At 30.1% G+C, this 23,463-nt stretch overlaps 1 protein-coding gene across 1 annotated transcript in view; it reads left to right on the top strand.

Moving 5' to 3' along the window:
• LOC142322170 (uncharacterized) overlaps positions 1 to 23,463 on the top strand; it is a 74,988-nt gene that overhangs the window by 39,053 nt on the left and 12,472 nt on the right. The window contains exon 3 of the mRNA XM_075360938.1: positions 19,908 to 20,002. Coding sequence (XP_075217053.1) covers positions 19,908 to 20,002 — 95 coding nt within the window. The remainder of the gene's footprint in view (positions 1 to 19,907; positions 20,003 to 23,463) is intronic.

The raw sequence follows: 23,463 nt of genomic DNA, 5'->3' as shown, positions 1-23,463 counted from the left end.
TAGTAATTATTACTAAATTTGAAATATTTTAAATTGTTCAGTTAAATACTGGTCTGCTGTAAAGTTAATAGACAAATATCCATACAAATGCTGCGCGCTGTCGTACCGTGTAGGCAATTATTTAAAGAAGAAAAAAGTGTTCTTCCTTAACATGAAATGTATAGTCAGCTTCGGTATACGTCGTTTCCATTGCAACAGACAGTCAGCCTTGTTTCGTTTAAGTATGATGATGTCATCGTTGGTGTAGCCGTCGGTCTTTGTTCTGTTATCCCCTCCTACTTCCTGGCTCTTTTACAATTGTAGGTGCCGAATAATACGTGATTTATTATCTGTTTATTTTATTTTACAACAGATGTAATTAACTGTTTAAAATTGTTAGTTTTTTTTTATAAAATATAATTTTTACTCCAGACAAAGTTGTATTGAAAGTTTTGCACAGTCACAAATAGAAAACCTAGTTGTTAGAGAAGGAAAACAACTCTTATCTGTACATTTTACTACTATAACTACGCATACTTAATTCTTAAAACTAGTAAACTGAGAAAATTAAAAAATTGTTTAATGATTTATTAGAAGTTTTAGCGGTCAATATAGAATACTCAAAATCAGTTTTAACCGAATAATTAACATTTATTATTTAGAAGTAAAGTAGAATTAACATTTTCTAATGGTATATTTCAAAGGTTTATGGATGTGTAATAACTTAAGCGATTCTTTAAAAATATGCCTAAATGATATAATTTTATATATATTTATTTGTGTGTAAATAATAATTAAAATGAAATTTAAATTGTATAAAAACTAATGAAGCGTAACATAAGAAACAAAAGTTGGCTGTATTTTCACGGCGCTTCACCTAAAAGTTTAGGCTTGTTCTGGTAAAAAAATGAAATGTTTACTTATACATATTGCCAACCAAACTGGATTGGCATGTGCCTCACAACCGGGTCGGAGTGGAACGCAACTATTGCTAGTGGGGAGGGAGGATTAATTGATTTTTCTTACAGAAGAATAAAAGAATCTAGTGTAATAAAAAAAAAAATTAAGGATCAGCCAAACCAAAAATACAAATAAACTTAATTAATCGCCCAGAAGAGTTATTTCACATAATGTAATTAACGAAAGAAAGTGAAATTAGTCCCAAATTCCAACTTTTAACCTAGTTATTATTCTGTAAAAACATGTGCCAAAACGTTAACGTGCTGCAGTGCCTGGATTGTCCCTTCTTTTTGCCGGATGGTTCTTTTGGAATGGCAGTTAAATATTTTATCGTAGCGAGTATTCGTCATTTTTTAACGGATGGAGTGTGGGATTGCGTTCGGATCCTTCTAGATCATAGATTTTTTGGGGTGGTGTGAGGAGGGTGTTGTCCTGCGGGAGAGTTGCAAATCGCTTTATTCAATTTTTGTTTTCTTTTATGCTTGACGTTTCACATAATCTCTTTTTTTTTTAATTTTATTTAATTTCAGAAGTAATAATTATTTATGCAATAGAAAAAAATTTACCCGTTTTATAAGTTTAGGCGATTTACAATTATGCTGAATTTTTCAGTATCGATAAAAATATACGTGCAATTATTTATTAAAATATATCAAAATTATTTCGCCAATAAACTTCGTATATTTATTTTGTAAATTAAATTTAAGTGATTTTTTTTTAATTTTGTGAAATGATGATTAAATTAATTAATTATGCCCGGGTTCCGAATTCCGGTCAGGTGCGGCATCTTTTCATACGCTACCGGTTTCCACCGGACTTATGACCATACCTTTTGTTGCCCACCGTTTCAAAAAAGAAAAGAATTAATTATGTTTTCCGTTACTTACAATAAATTTTTTAATTAACTTTAACTTTTTTTATTTATATATTTTTTTAATTAACTTTTTACAACTTTATATTTACATTAAAAATTGATTTAATATTCTCAACATAACTGAAATTCAATTTTTTTAAATCAGTTTGGGAAGGAATTTGCCTAGATCTTCCCAATCGGAATTTAGTAGAATAATACGTTTTGTTATTGTGGGCCTTATTTTTTTTTCAACCTACTTTTTTTAACTACAAGTATTTAAACTACGATTAACAAACTTATTTATTACTATTATATAGTAGTTTAGGAATTTTTTCCGTTACCTGCTACGTATTTTATTTCATGTCGATTTTCTTCTATATGTTGCGTTGCAGATAGTATTTGCATATATATATATATATTCTAATTGTGAGTCGCAATAAGCCATTCAGTGATAAAAAAATAAATTTATGTTTTTGCGTTTTCGTTAGTGATCTTACTTGTGCTTTAAATTGTATATATTTCTGTTTACAATTGATTAAGCCTTTAGATATACATTATCCAATCATTTGTATAACAATATTATGAAAATTTTCATCACCATCGAAGGATTTTTTTGTTTGACTGATTACGATTTTGATTGTTATATTTTAACATTAATTGAGAAAATAAAAAAATGGATACTAATCTTAAATAAGCATCAGAAATAACAGTTGTTAGAAAAAAATTGTGAATTTTATTAAATTATATTGATACTAGCGGACCCAACAGACGTTGTCCTGACGCGGCAATATTCTGTAATAAATGCACACATATAAATATAAGTAACTTAATTAAGTTTAAAATTAGCAGAAATGTGTTCTAAATTTCATTAAAATGACTATTAGTATGATATTATTAGTTTGTGATTGTTGTATTATTGTAATGGGTTTATTGATTAATTATGTGTAGTATGGTTAATATTTATTTTCACTAATATTAAGATGTCCGATGAAAATTGAATTAAAAAATCGAAACGTCGTAAAATTAATAATTAGTGTAATAAATAAATTTTCATCCACATACATTACTACTAATTTTCACTTAACATCATTCTAAAAAAGTACCTCCTACTTATTTTTTTTTTTTTTATTTTATAATTTTGATGTTTCATCACCATGTAACAGCTTAATCAATCAATTAATAAAAAAATTAAAGCACTGTAAAAAAGCAACGTAGTTAAAATTTTAGATAATTGTAAATTAAAAATAATTTTAGAAAACTTTTTATAAAATTAATCAGCTAAAACATTATAAATTCTATTTTTTAAATATACTTTAAACTACATTATAAGTAACTTATATTTTAATTTTATAAATGTTATAATTTATTTTACAACCTTAAATTTTTATTTTCAAAGAGCCGTTCAATACTTCATAAGTTGCATAGAATCAAATGAGAACTTAAATTAATTAAAGAATTTAAATTTGTGGGTTAAGTTGATTGTTATTGAATGCACGTGTATACATCATTAAAATTCATGAAAAATACTCACTTCAATACTGCACCATACAAATTTGCACAATGTACATTTTTTAATTAAACTTTAAAATGTTATTTCAATAAATAATAATATAATATAATATTCTCAATAAGCGCGTAATTCTAGCAGACTCGGCAATGCTTCGCTATTGCTAGCTCTGAGTATGCATACAGATTAAATGACAACAATTGAAAGTTTCATAAAACCTTAAAAACTGAACATTAGCAATTAAACAAAATTTAACCTTTCACTTTATAAAAGTCAGAATGTAAATAAATCCAAATGGCAAAACAACAACACTACCTATCGGATTTAATTCACACCACTCTCTAATCACAGTATTCGGTGGAAAATAATTTTTTAACGAAAAGTGTTGTGGCTGCAAAATCATTACAATTAATACTGAACATTAAGAAACTTACAAAACATTACGGAACCTTATAAAATTTCACCTTTAACTTTATAAAATTCAGAATGTAAATAAATCCAATTGTCAGAACAGCACTACCTATAGGATTTAATTCAAACTATTTTCTAAATACAAATGCCTATTCAAATGTACAAGTTATTTTAATCGTAATATATTGTATTAACTGTAATTAAGGATTAATAACTTTGTATTTCTATTTTAATTCCATAAAAAAATTACACCAGTGCTATATTGTATGTTACCATTATAAAAAGTAATAATAAAAGCCGCCTAAAACAAGGCATGGAATGAAAATTGTATATATATGTGTTACAAAAAAAAAATTTTTAATGTCAGGGTGATTAAGAAACATTTTCATAACAATAACTTTATCATGGTGTGAAAAATATTTTAATATAATTATAAAAATTACAGTATGTAGTAAAAAGTTAATTTTAGTACGTATTGAAATGCCAAAAATGATGCATAAAAAAATATAAAAAGTATTACAATTACAATATTGGTACCTTATAAAAAATATAGAAACAAGTCCGTTTTTGATAAAAATAAAAATGTGTCCACATTATTATTAAAAAATTATATATTTGAAAAACAGTAGATTAAACATAGTAATACAAAGATAAAAATAAAAAAAACATGAAAATTTAAATATTGGTTTGATAAATCATTCAATTATATATTTTTTAAGGTGTGGTACCTACGAAACAGTCACCTGGATGTAGTCAAGGATTATTTGAGCATGTTTCACAGTACAATCTTGTGCGTTTTCTCTCTCCCTTGGCAGATCTGTTGCTGCTGCAAACTACACAGTCCTTGGATTTTCTGGCCTCCAAAAATCTTGGCATATGAAGTCTTCCATTCAACCTTTCACTGTCACAGCTGTTCAAGGGCCTTCCTTGCTTCCTTTCATTCCTGACATCAGCAACCAATGATTTTATTAGTTTTCTTTGGAATTGTTTTTGTCTAATTGGTCTGCGTCCAGGTGGTCAATTGCCATTTTTCAATGTGAAGGCATTTACTATTGAAACTTGTAATAGCCAGAAAAATATTTTCTACCATCATTTAACTGATTTTCTAGTAAATGCATAGCTGGCAATATCCACTATGTCTGCAACATCCACTCCTCTCATACATACATTATAACAATATACAACTGATTGCTTTTCAATGGTTTCTACCCTTTCTCCTTTAATTATTCTTTGAACATACGCAGTTTGGTTATTGTAAAGACATTATCACTGGTGTTTTGTCCTTCCATTCAAGAACATTAATAAATGAAGGATCATTATTATCATTCTTCCTCAGTGCAAGTACTTCTCCCTTTTTCAGCTTAGGTTTGCTTCTAATTCCTTTGGAAGCCCTATTCTACGTCTGTTTACTGTGCTTGTTGAACATTTTTTACATGCAGTTCTTTGCCCAATTCGACATTTCCATAACTTTGTTCAAGTTTATTAATTATTATCAATACAGACCTACTAGTGACAAGTAAATCAGGTCTTAGAAGCATGGATGTTGATGATAAACCTATGTAGGGTTCCACGGCACAGATATATCCAGTAACAGCATGACTAAAAACGAAAATTTTTATTCCCCACTTTATTGGTTTATTTTTATTGTACATGTTAAAGGTAACACGTCCTTAATTTAATTTTTAACTTTTCCTGATCTTGTTAAAGTATCTAAAATAGGACCTGAACTGGAGGGAGCCTTCAGGTGAATGGTCCAAAAATTTAGAAAACTCTTTCCTTTGAAAATATATCCTTAAAAAAGAGCTGATAATCTAACCAGTCCGAGGAAAAATAATCGACTAACTCTGGTTTTATGATTGAGAGACATATTCATAATAACACCTATAAATGCTTTCAATTCAGACATTGTAATATCCCTCCATGAGTGCCAAGAAGAATTTTTTTTGTAAGGGATAATTCATTTGTATCTTTTCTCTTGCATATCTATTACTTTTCTCAACAATATCGAGCAGCAACTCGTCAGTAAAAATAACTGAAAATAATTTATTTCAGAGTCTCTGTCAAATCCTAGTGGAGAGATCAAATCACTTTTGTTTTGATAATGAAATTTAGGAAAACTTACATCTTGATTGTTCCATTCACGCCATCCTCCTGTGTCACCAAGCAAAACATTTGCCCCATTCTCATTTTCACTATCACTGGTATCTTCTGTGTCCACTTCCACAGTATCATTGTTATCTAGATCGCTTTCATGATCACTATCTATGTAAAATTGGTAGGTTCATTATAACTAGTGGAAGGCTTCACTTCATCATCATCCCGTAATTCACCAAATGATTTATTGTCTGATAAATCTGCATATATTAAATCCCTAACACTATCCGATGAACATAATATCTCCTTATTAGCCTTGGTTATAGTAAAAAACAAAATTATTAATAAAATAATTAAGATTTTAAAACTCCACTCACAACACTAATATTCAGGCCAAAATGAATAACTAATATTCTCTCCTAGACTCTCGTTCAAGTACAGTACAACACAAATATAATCAGCTACACCTAGAAAAACCCATTAAAAGAACATAAATAAAAACATGATTATAAGTGTTTATTGTACAAGGAAGTCAATGGGGGATTGTTTCGAATTTTTAGGCCATTATAATGTTTGCATTCATTACTTTTGAATGCAAGCACATACAAATATAGTTTGGTTATCAAATAAAAGATAATTTTGTTTACTATGACAAAATTGTTAACAAAATATTATTTAATTAATTTAATAGCATTAATTTTATCATCATAACGAAGCAAGGGAATTATTTCTCAGTTCATGAGTTAATACCTAACGTATGAATAAATTTTATCGCTACATATAGTGTCAGACTTGATGTTTTATTTCTAAATGAGGCCATGATGTGACCGCACTTTATAGAAACACAGAAATTGTCATGTAAAATAAATAAGAGCTGTACCTCGGTATCCTGCAATGCTGGCTAAGAGAGCGTTTGAGCATAATGACTTTGGCCTGCCATGCAGACCAAGAAAGCTGTAAGATAGCCTACATAATAATCAATCAGAGCTGTGCACAATATGGCGAAGCCCTGCATTGCAGGCCAAAAGAGTTGAGGACAGATAGTAAAAATTTTCCAGGCCGCAAAGGGTTCAGTGTTAAGGTCTTGGGATCCTCAGGCGTGATCGTTCTTAGATCCATGCATGGATATACACGCAAGCCATGAAACATGAAGGTCAGAATCCCAGTCAGGGAAGAAGTATTCTCTGATAATAGTAAGGAGTAGACTGTCAGATAAGATACGTAAGGCATACTTTAGGCAGCGAGCATTCATCCTGTTCATGTTCCTTCAGGAGTTTGAGGCATTTTTATCTAATATTGGAACAAAATATTACCAATCATGTTTTTTTTTATTTGCCGACTCAAATATATGTTGCAATAGTAATTGCTTTTCCTTTAGAAATTAGGCAACTCCACCTCCATCCAACCTTTGTTATGTTTTAATCCACTTATAAATCAGGTGTTAGAAATACATTATTCATCTCTGCCAGTCAACAATTTTATACACGGCTCATTTTAAAGCTTCTTTTTAATAATTTATACAGCTATACAACACGCTTTGTAATGTTAATTAAAACAAAAAGAAGAAATTTATCGTTTTTTGTCCATCCTTCAATTAGATATAAGCCATCTTCAATAACTCTAAACTGAATTTTTCAAAGATTTAATAGAATCAGTCTCCATAGTGCACGTTGCATGAATTGTTGAATGTAATTTCATGATTTTGGTAAAATCATTCTTAGATTCAAAGAAAAATAAACGTGGCCAGAGTTTTAATATTTTTAGATTCGGTAAGTTTCTGTACATTAAGAGATACAATAATCTGGGAGGGGATATTTTTTACAAAAAAATATTTTATTTTTTATCTTGCGTAATACAATAGCCAGGAAAGATATTAGTACAGGGCGTTTCATAATGTTCTTCGGAGTTTCGCAAATTTATTAACAAAAAACTATTTCACTCATAAGAATAAAACAAGTACTGTACGAAAGTGTACTTCAAATAGTTTTTTCCTCATATACTAGGCAGTTAGTAAACCATTTGCTTGCTAGGCGTCGACAGTAGAGAAAATGGCTGCCACGGGAAGCGAGAAGTCGTTTTGTGTGTTAGAATTTCACTTGTCAAAGTCAGTAATTTCTGTGCAACGTGCGTTTCGGTTGAAATTTCATAAGGAACCACAAAGTGACAATTCAATTCGTGCATGATATAAACAATTCAGTGAAACTGGTCGCTTGTGCAAGCGAAAATCAACTGGTCGTCCATCACCCTCAGAAGTCAATGTCGAACGTGTGCGTGCAAGTTTCATTCGCAGCCCGTCAAAATCGACTGCGGCTTCAGGCAGAGAATTAGGAATTCCGAAAACAACAGTGTGGAGAGTTCTCCGTAAACGTTTATTATGCAAACCGTACCATCTTCAATTAATCCAGCGTCTTTCTGGTGGAGATAAAACACGTAGGCTCGATTTGTGTTTACAGTTACAGGAAAAGATGTTGTTAGATGAAGGTTTTGTAAACAAGATAATTTTCAACGATGAAGCTACTTTCCATATTAGCGGCAAAGTAAACCGTCATAATGTGCGAGTTTGGGGAACTGAAAACCCACACGCTTATGTGGAACACATTCGGGATTCTCCAAAAGTAAACGTTTTTTGTGCGATTTCTCGTGAGGCAGTTATGGGCCGTTCTTTTTTATGGAAACGACAGTAACCGTCATGATATAGCTGGATATGTTACAATTATGGCTTATGCCTCAGCTACTGAACGACTTCATTTTCCAGCAAGATGGTTGTCCTGCCCATTTTCATAACTAGGTTCGACAGTACTTTAACACAACATTACTTCGGCGCTGGGTAGGACGTGCGTCTTCTTCAGACGCACGTCCTACCAAGATTGCCAGACCTCACGCCATGTGATTTCTTTTTCTGGGGTTACGTGAAAGATAAGGTGTTTATCCCACCAATGCTGCACGATATCACTGAGCAAAAGGATCGCATAATCAGTGCAATCAACAATATCGAAAATGACATGTTAGAACGAGTTTGGCAAGAGCTGGACTTTCGTGTTGATGTGTGCCGTGTCACCATAGGAGCACATATTGAACGTTTATAGATTTTAACAAAAACTGTTTGAGTCCCTGCATCACCTCATACAACTTTCATTTAGGTAAGTGATATACTTTTTTGTACTGAATTTTTGTAACTCCTAAGAACATTATGGAACGCCCTTTCACTGGAAAAATAGATTTCCTGCATAATCTCCCTGGATCAAGAAAGACACTGAATCTTAGAATTACCAGGATTTTTTATTAAAGTATGTAAAAAATAGCTGTAGTCAAGTCAAGGAAATATGGTTATTTCTTATTCTGAATGGTTCAAAACTTTAATGCGAGCATGTTTACTACTATTTCCAAGTAAAAAGAAGCAGATATACAGAAGTACAATAACCAAAACTGTGGAGAAGACACAGTGTGGTATTGCTTTCAGGTTCTGCCAAATCGGTAAAAATATATGTTCATTCCTCTTTATTAAAAGCTAGTCAGTTTAAATGCCTGACCGACCTAGCAACCGGCATTTTTAATTATATTCTTTCATTTCATCTGTACATTTTTATTTCTATATATGATTTTTCAAGATCATAAACCAGGGATTGAATATTTTAATATCTTAATATACTTATACATGTCTGGAATTAATTATAAACTTATTCCATGTTTTGTAAGTTTTTTTTCTTAACCAAGCCTCTTTAACTTTGTAGCTATTTTCTTTACAAGACTGCTGGTAATAAATAAGTATAGATTGTTACGTGAAGTTAAATATTAAGATTAATGTTTTAAAACTCACATTTATCAATTGTAATAGGGAATTATTTTCTTACCTTATAAATGTCTAATTACCTTAATAATAATTGTAAAATGTTTTATAGAAACATTAAAAGTAATAAATGTATTCTTTTTTAGTACATGTTGGATGGTGAAAGAAAAATATAAATTTAATTACACTAATGGTTCTGACATTCATTGAAGTAATGGCAAAACAGTGATATCATTGTTATTTATTATTTTTAAACTATTATTGAAGTCGTTTGCTACAAGTCAGGAGGAAAATATTAATTGTTTTTAATATAAATACATAAATAAGTTTAAATCATAAACACAAGTTATTTTGTAAATAATTTTTTATCATTAAATTTTTTATTTATTCAGGTAAAAGTTTTACTTCATTATTTATTGATTCAGTTTTTCTCTAACTTCTTAGTTGAAATTTAGGTAATGTTAATTATTGCATTGAATCGTCTTCTGTTGTGTTTGCACATAAATATCACAATCTTTCTTATGGTGTTTTTTCATTTTCTTTTTCCTGTTTTATGTAAAATAAGATAACTATTAACATGATTTACAGTTGAATCAGAAGTAGCTTAACACACTTTTATGTTAGGTTACAAAGCTTTAATTAGCCCTGATTTGGGTTGTATGTAACTTCCAAAAATGCCATAACCATTTTCGAGAACAACCAGGATCAGTGGATTCTGTTAGAGATTATTTAAAGTGAATTGTTAAAAGTGAAGAGGTTTCCTGTTACCGTTCCACTGAGTCAAACGTGTTAACATTATCTGCTGGAGTACAGTTGATAGCAGTAAATGTGGAAGTTGTTGCAAGAATTGGTTGTTGTTAAATGAACATAATTAGTCCCAGAGAAATAAATTCTGACTAGTGCACACATTCTAATTTCTTATTTTGCCACGTTCCATTATTAAAAGCTTCTTTCTCTGTTACAGTATTACTTGATGCCGATTGGATCCGTGTTAAGTTTTCAGGTTATTTCATCTTTTATATTTGTTTGGTTTAATGGGAGCAGCTTTGCTTGTATACTCGTCCAAGGACTTTTGTTTTGTTTGTCCTGGTTCTGAGGTACTTGTTTGATAAAGCCAGGCCTTGAAAAATCTTTTCAAAAATTAGCTAAAATACTGTAACATTTCTGGACCTCCAAATGTATCTCGCATTATTCAGTTTGTTTTTGTTAGTAGTGTTTAATCATTTTTTACTCATCATTAGATAAAATTAATTAAATTTTCTTTGCCTACTTGTCAACAAAAAAAATTTTCTTCTATTTGAATGTGATTGAAATGTAGTAGTAAATCAAACCTCAATGTTTTGGAAATGGATAGTCGACTATCCATTTCTTTTTTATTCAAGGTATACATGGTACTTGACAACACGCCCCAGGGTAAATTGTTGTTGGTGATTTGTTTTGTCTACACTGATGACAGATTTTTCCTGAGATGATATTATTATCTGAAACCAAAGAACAATATTAGTCGTAATTGACATGCATTCTTGCAGGCCCCATTTTTTTTTTTACATATAAGGAAAAATTAATATTTTAGATCTAAAAGCTTTGAAGAGATTTATAGTTGCAAAATATGTAATAATCTTATCAGGAAATATTTTTTCAAATACTCTTAAGAATTTGGACTTCTATAAGTGGAACAATTTTATGATTTACTCACAGAGGAAGTATATTACTAAAAATAAATTCACGGGAAAACGTTTTTGAATTTTGATGTATTTCAAACTACCTCTAATAACAGGAAAAACAAGTAAATCTGCTAGTCTCACAAAAATTAATTTGAAATTTTGTTTTTTAATGAAAAATTATTTAATAGTAATGGACACCTAATATTCATTATTGTAGATATTTAAATTGTAAAATAATGGAATTATTACAGTATGTAAACACATTACTACGTTAATGAGCTAATTTTAATTATTATTATTATATATCCTGTGTTGTGCAATAATTGTTAATCCTTATCTTAAGCTTTTGTTCAGATATGAGTCATGAATAAATGAATGTTATCAGTAAATTATTTATTCTATTTCATTTCTGTTTTGCAATGTTATTTTAAAATTCTAAAGAAATTTGTACTAGTAATTGAATTAAATAGTAAAATTTATTTGCTCCTAGTAAGTGTGATTACTTGGCATGAGACATTGAAAAAACAAGGATGGTTCAGTGCACTTTCTACATATTTTTTTCTTCTGATAAATGGCTATTCTAAATTCCTTTCTGATCTGAGCTAATCCTTTAACACAGATGTACAAGTATATATCATCCGATCTGACTTATACAATTATTCATCAACGTTAATTGAATTAAGAAAAATGACTAATGTCTATGTTTTATTTCAACTATTTAATGAATGTAGTACTGAATTCAATGTTGCACTCTGTAGATAAATTCTGCTACTGTAGAATGTGCACTGATGCATCATTTTTAAACTTTTTAAAACAGTAGTTTGTTTTTTTTTCTTATGTTATTAAATTATAAAGTATTTTTTACATAATTTTTTGTAGCAATCTTTATTGTGCCTAAGTAATGATTTTTCTTTTAAAAAAAACCCCTATGTTTTTTGTACTAATCTTTTTAACCTATATGACTCAATTTGCTCTTTGGTTCAGGCATATTTTCAGTATTGTCATCAGCTTTTACATTTTCAAATATTCTATTAATACATAAATTTATATAAATATCATCATCCTTCGTTAGAAAAAAGTAAGTTTTTTGTAACAAATTCCCCTCTCTCAGATGAAGGCATTTTTATAAAACATTTTGTAGCTATTTTATACTAAAAAAAAGAATGTTCAGAAGGAACTATTTGAAATCAGGCAACTGATGTTCACCAAGCATAAATGTTACAGCAGAAATTTAAATTTTGCAAAAACTCATGCATTTTCTTTTGGATACCTCCTGCTATAAATACAATATATTAGTATCAGATTCTTTCTTACTCTTATTTATTGGTTTATTATGCACCTTGGAACAATATAATTGGTTTATTGTTATCTGTGAGGGTCTTTCATTATCTAATTACTGAAAGACCCATAATTAAACTTGGCTTGAGTGCTCGGTGATACTCTGCATCACTGAGTACTCAAGCCCCCTCACAATCGGCAAGGTCTCATGATTCATAGAGGGAGCAAATATGTTATCTTGCTTATGTTTGTTGATGTTAAGGTAAATAAATGATAATGCTGCAGAACATCATTAACCGATGCCATGATACTGCTGTTAAATCAATTTACCCTATTATACATAAAAAATATTTTTTTAATGCTTTAGAAAATTTTAAAAAAGTTTAAGTTTGCGATCCTAAATAATTTTACTTAAATTTTGCAAAAAAAGGATCTTTTTCTTTCTAAAAATGTTGGACAAGCGTACATTAATTTGTTTGCTTTCCACTATAAAGTCTTTCTTATGGCTGTGATGCAAGTAAACACCTGAGGTAGAAGAAGCAACAGAATTACTTTCTGTGATAGTTAGTGGTGTCCTTTATATAATCAGTCCTTGTTGACAGAGTGCAGATGTGTCTGATAGAAGCAGTGGTAAATCACACTTCCGTCCTCACTTTACTTAGCAAGCATGGCATAGGATGATTGTAAATTTTCAGTTTTATAGCTTGTTTATTAAATATAATTCTTTCATAAACAAAAAAAAATTTGTTCTATTTTATTATTTTTTTAAATGTAAAATTTAATTTTCATACGCTTTATTTTGAATTTAACTTTTTCTAACCTTTCAACTTTAAAAACAGTGCCCAACAAAGAATTCTAAAAGTTCTTAATTGATGGAAGAGTACCTTCCTTTCTTTTTCCTGTTTAGCCTCCGGTAACACCGTTTAGATAATTCTTCAGAGGATCAATGAGGATGATATGTATGAGTGTAAATGAAGTGTAGTCTTGTACATTCTCAGTTCGACCATTCCTGAGATGTGTGGTTAATTGAAACCCAACCACCAAAGAACACCGGTATCCACGATCTAGTATTCAAATCCGTGTAAAAATAACTGGCTTTACTAGGACTTGAACGCTGGAACTCTCGACTTTCCAAATCAGCTGATTTGGGAAGACACGTTAACCACTAGACCAACCCGGTGGGTTGATGGAAGATACCAAAATAATGGTGATAAGCAGTCTTCACAAGAAGTGAGATTGTGTTTCTGTGACGAAAATGTTATTTCACCTCAGATGTAACTAAAATTATTCACTGAATTTACACATTTTCTTGGCATTTTGATTTAAATAAATTTTTCACTTCAAAAGCACTCGAAAACCAGAAATTCTGCACTAATTACAATACAAACAATATGAAACTCAGTCACAGCAACAATAATAATGTTTATAAGCTACAAAAAGTTAGAGAATGTTGTGTTTTGTTATTTGACAGGTACAACTCCAAAATCGAACTTACCCTCACAGTAAAAATGTAGATCAAGAAAAAATGACATGTCATTGTATCTCCAAACCAAGAGCTAATCGGCTATTTTTGTAGTGATTTTTGAATTCAGCAGATAGAAATACATAAAAATAAGTTATTTTTGAGCACAAAAGTTTTCATTGTTGGGCAGTGTAATTCTTTCAGATGAGCTGTTATCAGGGTGGAAACAGTTTTCCTGTTAGAAGTTTTTGTTATAATACACCTCTCCTTAAAATTAGGAATTACTTCTTTTTTTTTCTTCAAATTTTATTGTTTCACTTTTTGCAAGTATATAGGAGGCTATAAGCAAAAAATTATTGTTGACCATAGTCACTGCCAAAAATTGGATAGCTACTCTCACTACTAATGAGAATTACATATATCAGGCCTTCTAGGAAAAGTAAGAATGAGATAATTTCACTCTGCTTCATTCACTGAGATAATATATATGTATCAGCATGACAAACCCACTAAAATGCAGGCAATATTATTTATTACAAGTAGTAACACCTTCATTCTATTTATATATCACAGAAGCTGGCTTATAATGATCTTTATTACTCTTGGAGAAAGCAACTTTTGTTAGTACTGCTTATACCTTTTCATAATGGTAAATATAAAAATTGATTTTTTTCTTCTGTAATTGTCATAAAGTACTGCTATCAGAGGTGTTGTGACTACATTTTATTTAAAACTTAAGCTGTAGTATCTGATCTAATGACTTGTGTTCTCAGAAATTAATTTAACAACAGATTTAAGAAATCGGTAATAATCTGTTTTTTTTAATGAAAAGATAAATTGTTAAATATAAAAAAATTTAGATGACAAGGGTGGTAATTTTCTACATTATCACTTCATAAAGGGGGTAAGTAATAAACTCTCTTTGCAAATGGTGAGAATATTTAACAACATTACCACATTTTTTAACAGTTAAATAATATTTACATGAAATCCAAAGCAGCTATTTGTAAATGTATGTTTGCAAGAAATGTTGCATTGTTATTTTTATGCAGAATTTGGAAGTAGGAAATAACTAAGTATGTTTTGAAATTTAAGCGATAGATGTGTATATTATGTCTGCAGTTGTTCGTATTTTATTATTCTTATCTTTTCTCTTGAATTAATAATGAATGTTTCTGTCATTGGTATCAACATAATGGTATAGTGGATTATTTTATTTTTGTATTTAGTATGTACTTATCATGTATAACACATATTTTTTTTTTATTATTCATTAGAAGAGTCAGTAATAAATTTAGCTATAACTATCTTGTCTAATGTTCATTTGTATGGTAATATTTCTGCTTAAGCATGGTCAATGAAGGAATTGTATTTTACAATATTTTAAAAAGATCTGCAGTTGAATCAAATTGGTTTAATTTATTTACACATCAAGACATTTTCCCCCTGCTGCAGGATTGTAATCTCACCTGCTACAAAACAAAAAACAAAAACTTTTTATAAGAAAGTGTAATAAATAAATATATATTATAATAATATTAGTGTTAATGTTAAATGGTTAAATATAACAAATTTTTTACATAAGATGAAAACAAAAAAAAAAATCATTAAATTAAATACAATTTACCTTAAAACAATAAATTAAAAAAAAAAAAAACATTAATTATCTTCAGTTAGTGATTGGAGTTCACTTTGTCATTTGGAAGATACTAAATGTCAGGATATGTGTGTAAACCCTCAGAAATGGTCAACCTGAGAGTGTACAAGACTACACTTCATTTACATTCGCACACATCATCCTCATTCACCCTCCGAAGGTAATACCTTAAGGTAGTTCTGGAGGCTGAACAGAAAAGGAGAGAGGATATGTGTGTAATAGTTCTCCTCCTGACATAGTAAACCATTCTGTAACATCATTTTGGAGGAACCTTGAACAAAATTAAAATATGGGTAAAATAAAATTAAAAACTAAAATGATACAACCAGTTAAAAAAATAATAAAATTTCACTAAAAAATTTTAAACAATTGTTTTGTCAACTCCCCATTAAATTTTTATTTAGTTTGTACCAAATTCAGAATGTAAAGAAAAAATAAGAAAGTGTTATTCTTTTTATTTTTTATTACATGTTTTTTAAGTGTAAAAACTGCAGCTGAGCATAGCTAAGATTTTAGAATGTGCATTATTTTTTACCATAAGTTTTTAGACTTAATTTTTTATAATGTTGGTGCAGAAATACTTAAATATTAGAATATAACAATTCTAAGCAAGTTTTGATGTCAAAAAATTTCTACTTAATTTTTGTGGAAATAACTTACGAGATCAACAGCCTCCAGCTTCCTCTAAAAAATTTAAAAAAAAAGGCTTGAATAAAATAAATTTAAACCTATGGATAGAAATTTTGAACAAATTTGAAAAATAATTACAGTATATTAATTATTTTTTTTTTTTTTTTTTTTTTGTCTTCAGTCATTTGACTGGTTTGATGCAGCTCTCCAAGATTCCCTATCTAGTGCTAGTCGTTTCATTTCAGTATACCCTCTACATCCTACATCCCCAACAATTTGTTTTACATACTCCAAACGTGGCCTGCCTACACAATTTTTCCCTTCTACCTGTCCTTCCAATATTAAAGCGACTATTCCAGGATGCCTTAGTATGTGGCCTATAAGTCTGTCTCTTCTTTTAACTATATTCTTCCAAATGCTTCTTTCTTCATCTATTTGCCGCAATACCTCTTCATTTGTCACTTTATCCACCCATCTGATTTTTAACATTCTCCTATAGCACCACATTTCAAAAGCTTCTAATCTTTTCTTCTCAGATACTCCGATTGTCCAAGTTTCACTTCCATATAAAGCGACACTCCAAACATACACTTTCAAAAATCTTTTCCTGACATTTAAATTCATTTTTGATGTAAACAAATTATATTTCTTACTGAAGGCTCGTTTAGCTTGTGCTATTCGGCATTTTATATCGCTCCTGCTTCGTCCATCTTTAGTAATTTTACTTCCCAAATAACAAAATTCTTCTACCTCCATAATCTTTTCTCCTCCTATTTTCACATTCAGGGGTCCATCTTTGTTATTTCTACTACATTTCATTACTTTTGTTTTGTTCTTGTTTATTTTCATGCGATAGTTCTTGCGTAGGACTTCATCTATGCCATTCGTTGTTTCTTCTAAATCCTTTTTACTCTCGGCTAGAATTACTATATCATCAGCAAATCGTAGCATCTTTATCTTTTCACCTTGTACTGTTACTCCGAATCTAAATTGTTCTTTAATATCATTAACTGCTAGTTCCATGTAAAGATTAAAAAGTAACGGAGATAGGGAACATCCTTGTCGGACTCCCTTTCTTATTAGGGCTTCTTTCTTATGTTCTTCAATTGTTATTGTTGCTGTTTGGTTCCTGTACATGTTAGCAATTGTTCTTCTATCTCTGTATTTGAACCCTAATTTTTTTAAAATGCTGAACATTTTATTCCAATCTACGTTATCGAAAGCCTTTTCTAGGTCTATAAACGCCAAGTATGTTGGTTTGTTTTTCTTTAATCTTCCTTCTACTATTAATCTGAGGCCTAAAATTGCTTCCCTTGTCCCTATACTTTTCCTGAAACCAAATTGGTCTTCTCCTAACACTTCTTCCACTCTCCTCTCAATTCTTCTGTATAAAATTCTAGTTAAGATTTTTGATGCATGACTAGTTAAACTAATTGTTCTGTATTCTTCACATTTATCTGCCCCTGCTTTCTTTGGTATCATAACTATAACACTTTTTTTGAAGTCTGACGGAAATTCCCCTTTTTCATAAATATTACACACCAGTTTGTATAATCTATCAATCGCTTCCTCACCTGCACTGCGCAGTAATTCTACAGGTATTCCGTCTATTCCAGGAGCCTTTCTGCCATTTAAATCTTTTAATGCTCTCTTAAATTCAGATCTCAGTATTGTTTCTCCCATTTCATCCTCCTCAACTTCCTCTTCTTCCTCTATAACACCATTTTCTAATTCATTTCCTCCATATAACTCTTCAATATATTCCACCCATCTATCGACTTTACCTTTCGTATTATATATTGGTGTACCATCTTTGTTTAACACATTATTAGATTTTAATTTATGTACCCCAAAATTTTCCTTAACTTTCCTGTATGCTCCGTCAATTTTACCAATGTTCATTTCTCTTTCCACTTCTGAACACTTTTCTTTAATCCACTCTTCTTTCGCCAGTTTGCATTTCCTATTTATAGCATTTCTTAATTGCCGATAGTTCCTTTTACTTTCTTCATCATTAGCATTCTTATATTTTCTACGTTCATCCATCAGCTGCAATATATCGTCTGAAACCCAAGGTTTTCTACCAGTTCTCTTTATTCCGCCTAAGTTTGCTTCAGCTGATTTAAGAATTTCCTTTTTAACATTCTCCCATTCTTCTTCTACATTTTCTACCATATCTTTTTTACTCAGACCTCTTGCGATGTCCTCCTCAAAAATCTTCTTTACCTCCTCTTCCTCAAGCTTCTCTAAATTCCACCGATTCATCTGACAACTTTTCTTCAGGTTTTTAAACCCCAATCTACATTTCATTATCACCAAATTATGGTCGCTATCAATGTCTGCTCCAGGGTAAGTTTTGCAGTCAACGAGTTGATTTCTAAATCTTTGCTTAACCATGATATAATCTATCTGATACCTTCCAGTATCGCCTGGCTTTTTCCAAGTGTATATTCTTCTATTATGATTTTTAAATTGGGTGTTGGCAATTACTAAATTATACTTCGTGCAAAATTCTATAAGTCGGTCCCCTCTTTCATTCCTTTTGCCCAGCCCATATTCACCCACTATATTTCCTTCCTTGCCTTTTCCAATGCTTGCATTCCAATCTCCAACTATTATTAAATTTTCATCTCCCTTTACGTGTTTAATTGCTTCATCAGTCTCTTCGTATACACACTCTACCTCATCATCATCATGGGCGCTTGTAGGCATATAAACGTTAACAATCGTTGTCGGTTTAGGTTTTGATTTTATCCTTATTACCATGATTCTATCGCTATGTGTTTTGAAATACTCCACTCTCCTCCCTATCTTCTTGTTCATCACGAAACCTACTCCTGCCTGCCCATTATTTGATGCTGAGTTAATTACTCTAAAATCACCTGACCAAAAGTCGCCTTCCTCTTCCCACCGAACCTCACTAATTCCTACTATATCCACATTCACCCTATCCATTTCCCTTTTTAAATTTTCTAGCCTACCAACCTTTTTTAAGCTTCTAACATTCCACGCTCCGACTCGTAGAATGTTATTTTTTAATTTTCTGGTGACCCCTTCCTTAGTAGTCCCCACCCGGAGATCCGAACGGGGGACTATTTTACCTCCGGAATATTTTACCAAGGAAGGCGCCTCCATTGTTGCTATGTGAAAATGCAGAGAGCCACATTTTCTTGGAAAAAAAGCAGCTGTAGTTTTCCATTGCTTTCAGCTGCGCAGTACTCAGAGGACTGAGTGATGTTGATACGGCCGTTTAAGTCATTGTGACTCACGCCCCTAACAACTACTGAAAGAGCTGCTGCCCTCTTTCAGGAATCATTCCTTAGTCTGGCTCTCAACAGATACCTCTCCGATATGGTTGCACCTTCGGTCCAGCTACTCTGTATCCCTGAGCACTCAAGCCCCCTCACCAACGGCAAGGTCTCATGATTCATAGAAGAGGATATTAATTATAAAGAAAAAGATTATTTAATTAAATGTTATATGAGTATTCCAGTACTAAGTATTTATCTTTAAAATCATCATTGGAATTACATTATTTGTTTTTAAAAATAAAATAAGTTGCTTAAAATATTGATTCTTTCAGTTTTATGTTAAATAATTTTGTATTTTTATTTTTATGTTACAGTATTATTTTCTTCCTTCCATACATCATTGGTTTCTTGATCTTATCCTGCATTTGTAGTTGCATATGTTGTCTGTGCTGCAGACGAAGCGGTGGTCGTAAGCTTTCTTAATATTTATTTATTTTATTATTAAAAATATAGCTAACATAATTAATTGTTAAATTATTCACTCATTTGAAATTCTCATTTTTTATACATTATCAGTGAAGGCATTCTAGGTGCTGTACCTCAAAAAATTCAAAACCTCCAATTGATAAATTATAAAAGAATGAATAATAGTTTTAAAATACAGTATGTTTTATTTAATTTTTTTCCTTAAAGTATTAGGTCTTGTCATATTTTTTATTAGCAAACGCTGTAATGAACCAGTTAGGAGGTAAATTAGTTTTCGCTTTGAGAAAATTTACACTGCATAAAAAACCAGTTACAAACCTACAGGGATGTATCCATGAACTCAAGTATGTGCTATTAAATCTTTTTAAATATTCTAAGTTACTTGATTGTGATTTATGTCCATGATCTTTTATGGTAGTTTGTGCTTTTTTTGTATATAAATCCTTTATTTCTTAATCTATCATAGAACAGATTTAAGGTTGTGTGTCCTTTACTATTAGTTGAACACGTCAGTTTGCCATAGGTTTGAATGTGTTTTTCATAAAATATATATATTTTTTTTTACATAAAATATAAAAATTTTATTCTTGTAATTAAATTGAGATAAACATTGTCAAAAATTAAAGTATCATTTTACATTAAATATAAAACCTCATTAACTATATAACAAAAAGTATATAAATCATACACTATAAAAAAGATTTAATAAACATCATAAAATACTGTATTGTATAATTCAAACCTCGTTTTGAGATGCATTTTGCATGACAAGAGATTTCTGTTATATAAGCAAATGTGTAAATTATCAAGACAATTTTGCTGGTAAATTAATAACTTGCTTTCAGTGCCGAGGTGAAAGCAGTCCATCTCATCAATACTGCATTATACAAATGTTCACTATACCAAATTTATTCAAGTAATTTTCGCACTTTTTTTTAATAATATTTTTTATCTAAAAGTAGGTATGTGATTTATGCAAGGAAACAGTATATAATTTTATATAGGTTTATAATAAAACTAAAATGTGATAATCATTAAGAAAATGATATCTATTTGACTGAATATTTTATTTTTTAATATTTTTCTAAAAATATTATTTAAAAATTCAGATGCCTGAATTATGCATGTAAATACAGCGTGTTTGTGATAGTATCTGTCATTGTATTTAATCATATAATATATATTTCATTCTTATGTTTGTGATATTTTTTTAAATCAATCTTTAAAAAATACGAATATGATTCTTTACTTACATTAAAGGTTGTAGATAATAGAAAAAAAAAATAAATATATATATATATGAAATTGCGATATTAACTGTTATAATCATAAATTTATCAAGCATTAAGGAAAATTAAACTTAAAGAACAAGATGAGTTAATTGTCCATTATATTACATCATCACAAAACTCCTCAATGGAATATTACCGTTTTCTCAAGAAAAACTCTACACATCTCTGTATAAAATTTACTGTTAAACATATTTTTTTAAATTTCTTTTAAGGTTTATTATAAAATTTGAAGTCTGTCATAAAGGGTTTTTAAGGTATCTAATCAGACATTTTTTACATATTGTCATTATGATAATTAAAAAATTAGTGTTTTTTGTTTTTTTTTTATGAAGTACATAAAATTTTAAATATTTAGAATGATTAAATTAACAGTGATTGTGTTATTTATATTACAGGCTTAACATATAATTAACTTAATATATTACTGTGCATAAAAAATATTGAAGTGATCATAAACAAATTACAAGTGGCCTTATTCATTTGAAATATGTTTATTGCAATTTTTTGCAGCGCAGAACTCCAGGGTATTGTATATAGAATAAAATAATTTATAAAGCAGCATTGTAACAGTAATCATTTTGCTTTATGGTTTTAGTTAACTACTGGATTATGCATTTCATTGAATCACCTGTTTATGAAAGTCTTAATCTCGTTGACTCCTGGAGCATAGGGCCTCTATTGTTTCTCTTCACCTGACCCTGTTGGCCGCCTCCTGCTTGATCTTCTCCCAGGTCCTTCCTCTCTCCCAAAACACCAATTTCAGTGTCCTCCTCCAACTAGTATTCCTTGGCCTACCAGCCCTTCTACCAACAGGAATCCACTAAAGGGCCTCCTTAGCCACCTTCTGAAGAGTGTAGTCCTGAGCCACCATCACTTCCTTTTTTATGAAAATACTGGTACAATAATTACAATGGATGTTTGTTTGATGAAGGCATTAATTTCTTTCATTGTATATTGATCTTTCAATATAGCTCGTGTTTTACTTCTTTTATGTGTGTGTGTGTGTGTATGTATGTATACATACATACATACATACACATAAATATAATAAGGTTGAAATGTAGGAAAGAATATATATTACATTACATTTAAAAAAAAGCTCTACAATATTAAATTTGCAATAAAAAGGTTAATTATTTCTGGATGCTAAGTAGGGCATATTTCTTAATAACTATCAAATCTTCAATGATTATATTACAAAGCGATGTGATATTATTTTAGTGAACTTTCTATAAATAGTGTAAACCATTTTTCTACTAATCTATATTCACTGGTCAGTGATACTATTGAATGTATATTAATCCTGTGGATGCATATCAATTGTAATAATTACTATTTTAATGAGATTAAAGATCTTTATACATGTTTTTGAAAAATTAAACTTTAAGAAAATAGTAAAAATTTAATGTTTTATTTATATTGAGAATACATCAGTTTGCTGAAATATTTTATAAGGAAAAACATGTCTTATTTATACTGATGTAAAACCAAAGCATAATATGGTAACATTATGTTTTGCCTTAGTATCATTAATCTATACTGTGCTCATGTCAGCTTCTTAAAAGTGCCCCATTGATCTTCTTTTCATTAGGTTCTATCTCAACCTTTTTACTTCCTTGTATGAAGTAAAGGAAGTATTGAAATCATGGAAAATTTCATTCTTCAGATTTCAATGGAAATATCCATTTTTATCATCCCTGAATCCATTTTGACTAATTTCAGCGTGACGTCTGTATGTACATACATATGTATGTATCTCTATAACTCAAAAACAATTATCCATAGAATGTTGAAATTTTGTATTTAGGATTGTTGTAACATCTAGTTGTGCACCTCTCCTTTTGATTACAATTGAATGGGCCAAAAATGTGTATGCAGTCAGACCTATAAATAAAGCAGGGTTTTAATTTTGGAACGTTTGGATTTTGGACTCTTCTTAACTGAAGTAATAACCCCTCGTTGAGAGCTTTTCAACAATTATCACAAGTGGTACTTATTTTCATTGGTTTCAGAGTTATAGCCAACAAAAATTTTAGTTGATGAAATAATAATTTGGATCTTACAAGAGGAAGACACATCAGTTCGAATCTGACTTCATGTATATATTTTTTTTTTTAATTTTTTTTTTAATTTAAATATATTGATTTTCAAT

Source organism: Lycorma delicatula, chromosome 3 (assembly GCF_047948215.1).
Source record: "Lycorma delicatula isolate Av1 chromosome 3, ASM4794821v1, whole genome shotgun sequence".
Lineage (NCBI taxonomy): Eukaryota > Metazoa > Arthropoda > Insecta > Hemiptera > Fulgoridae > Lycorma > Lycorma delicatula.
This window is presented reverse-complemented; position numbering and strand designations above follow the sequence as displayed.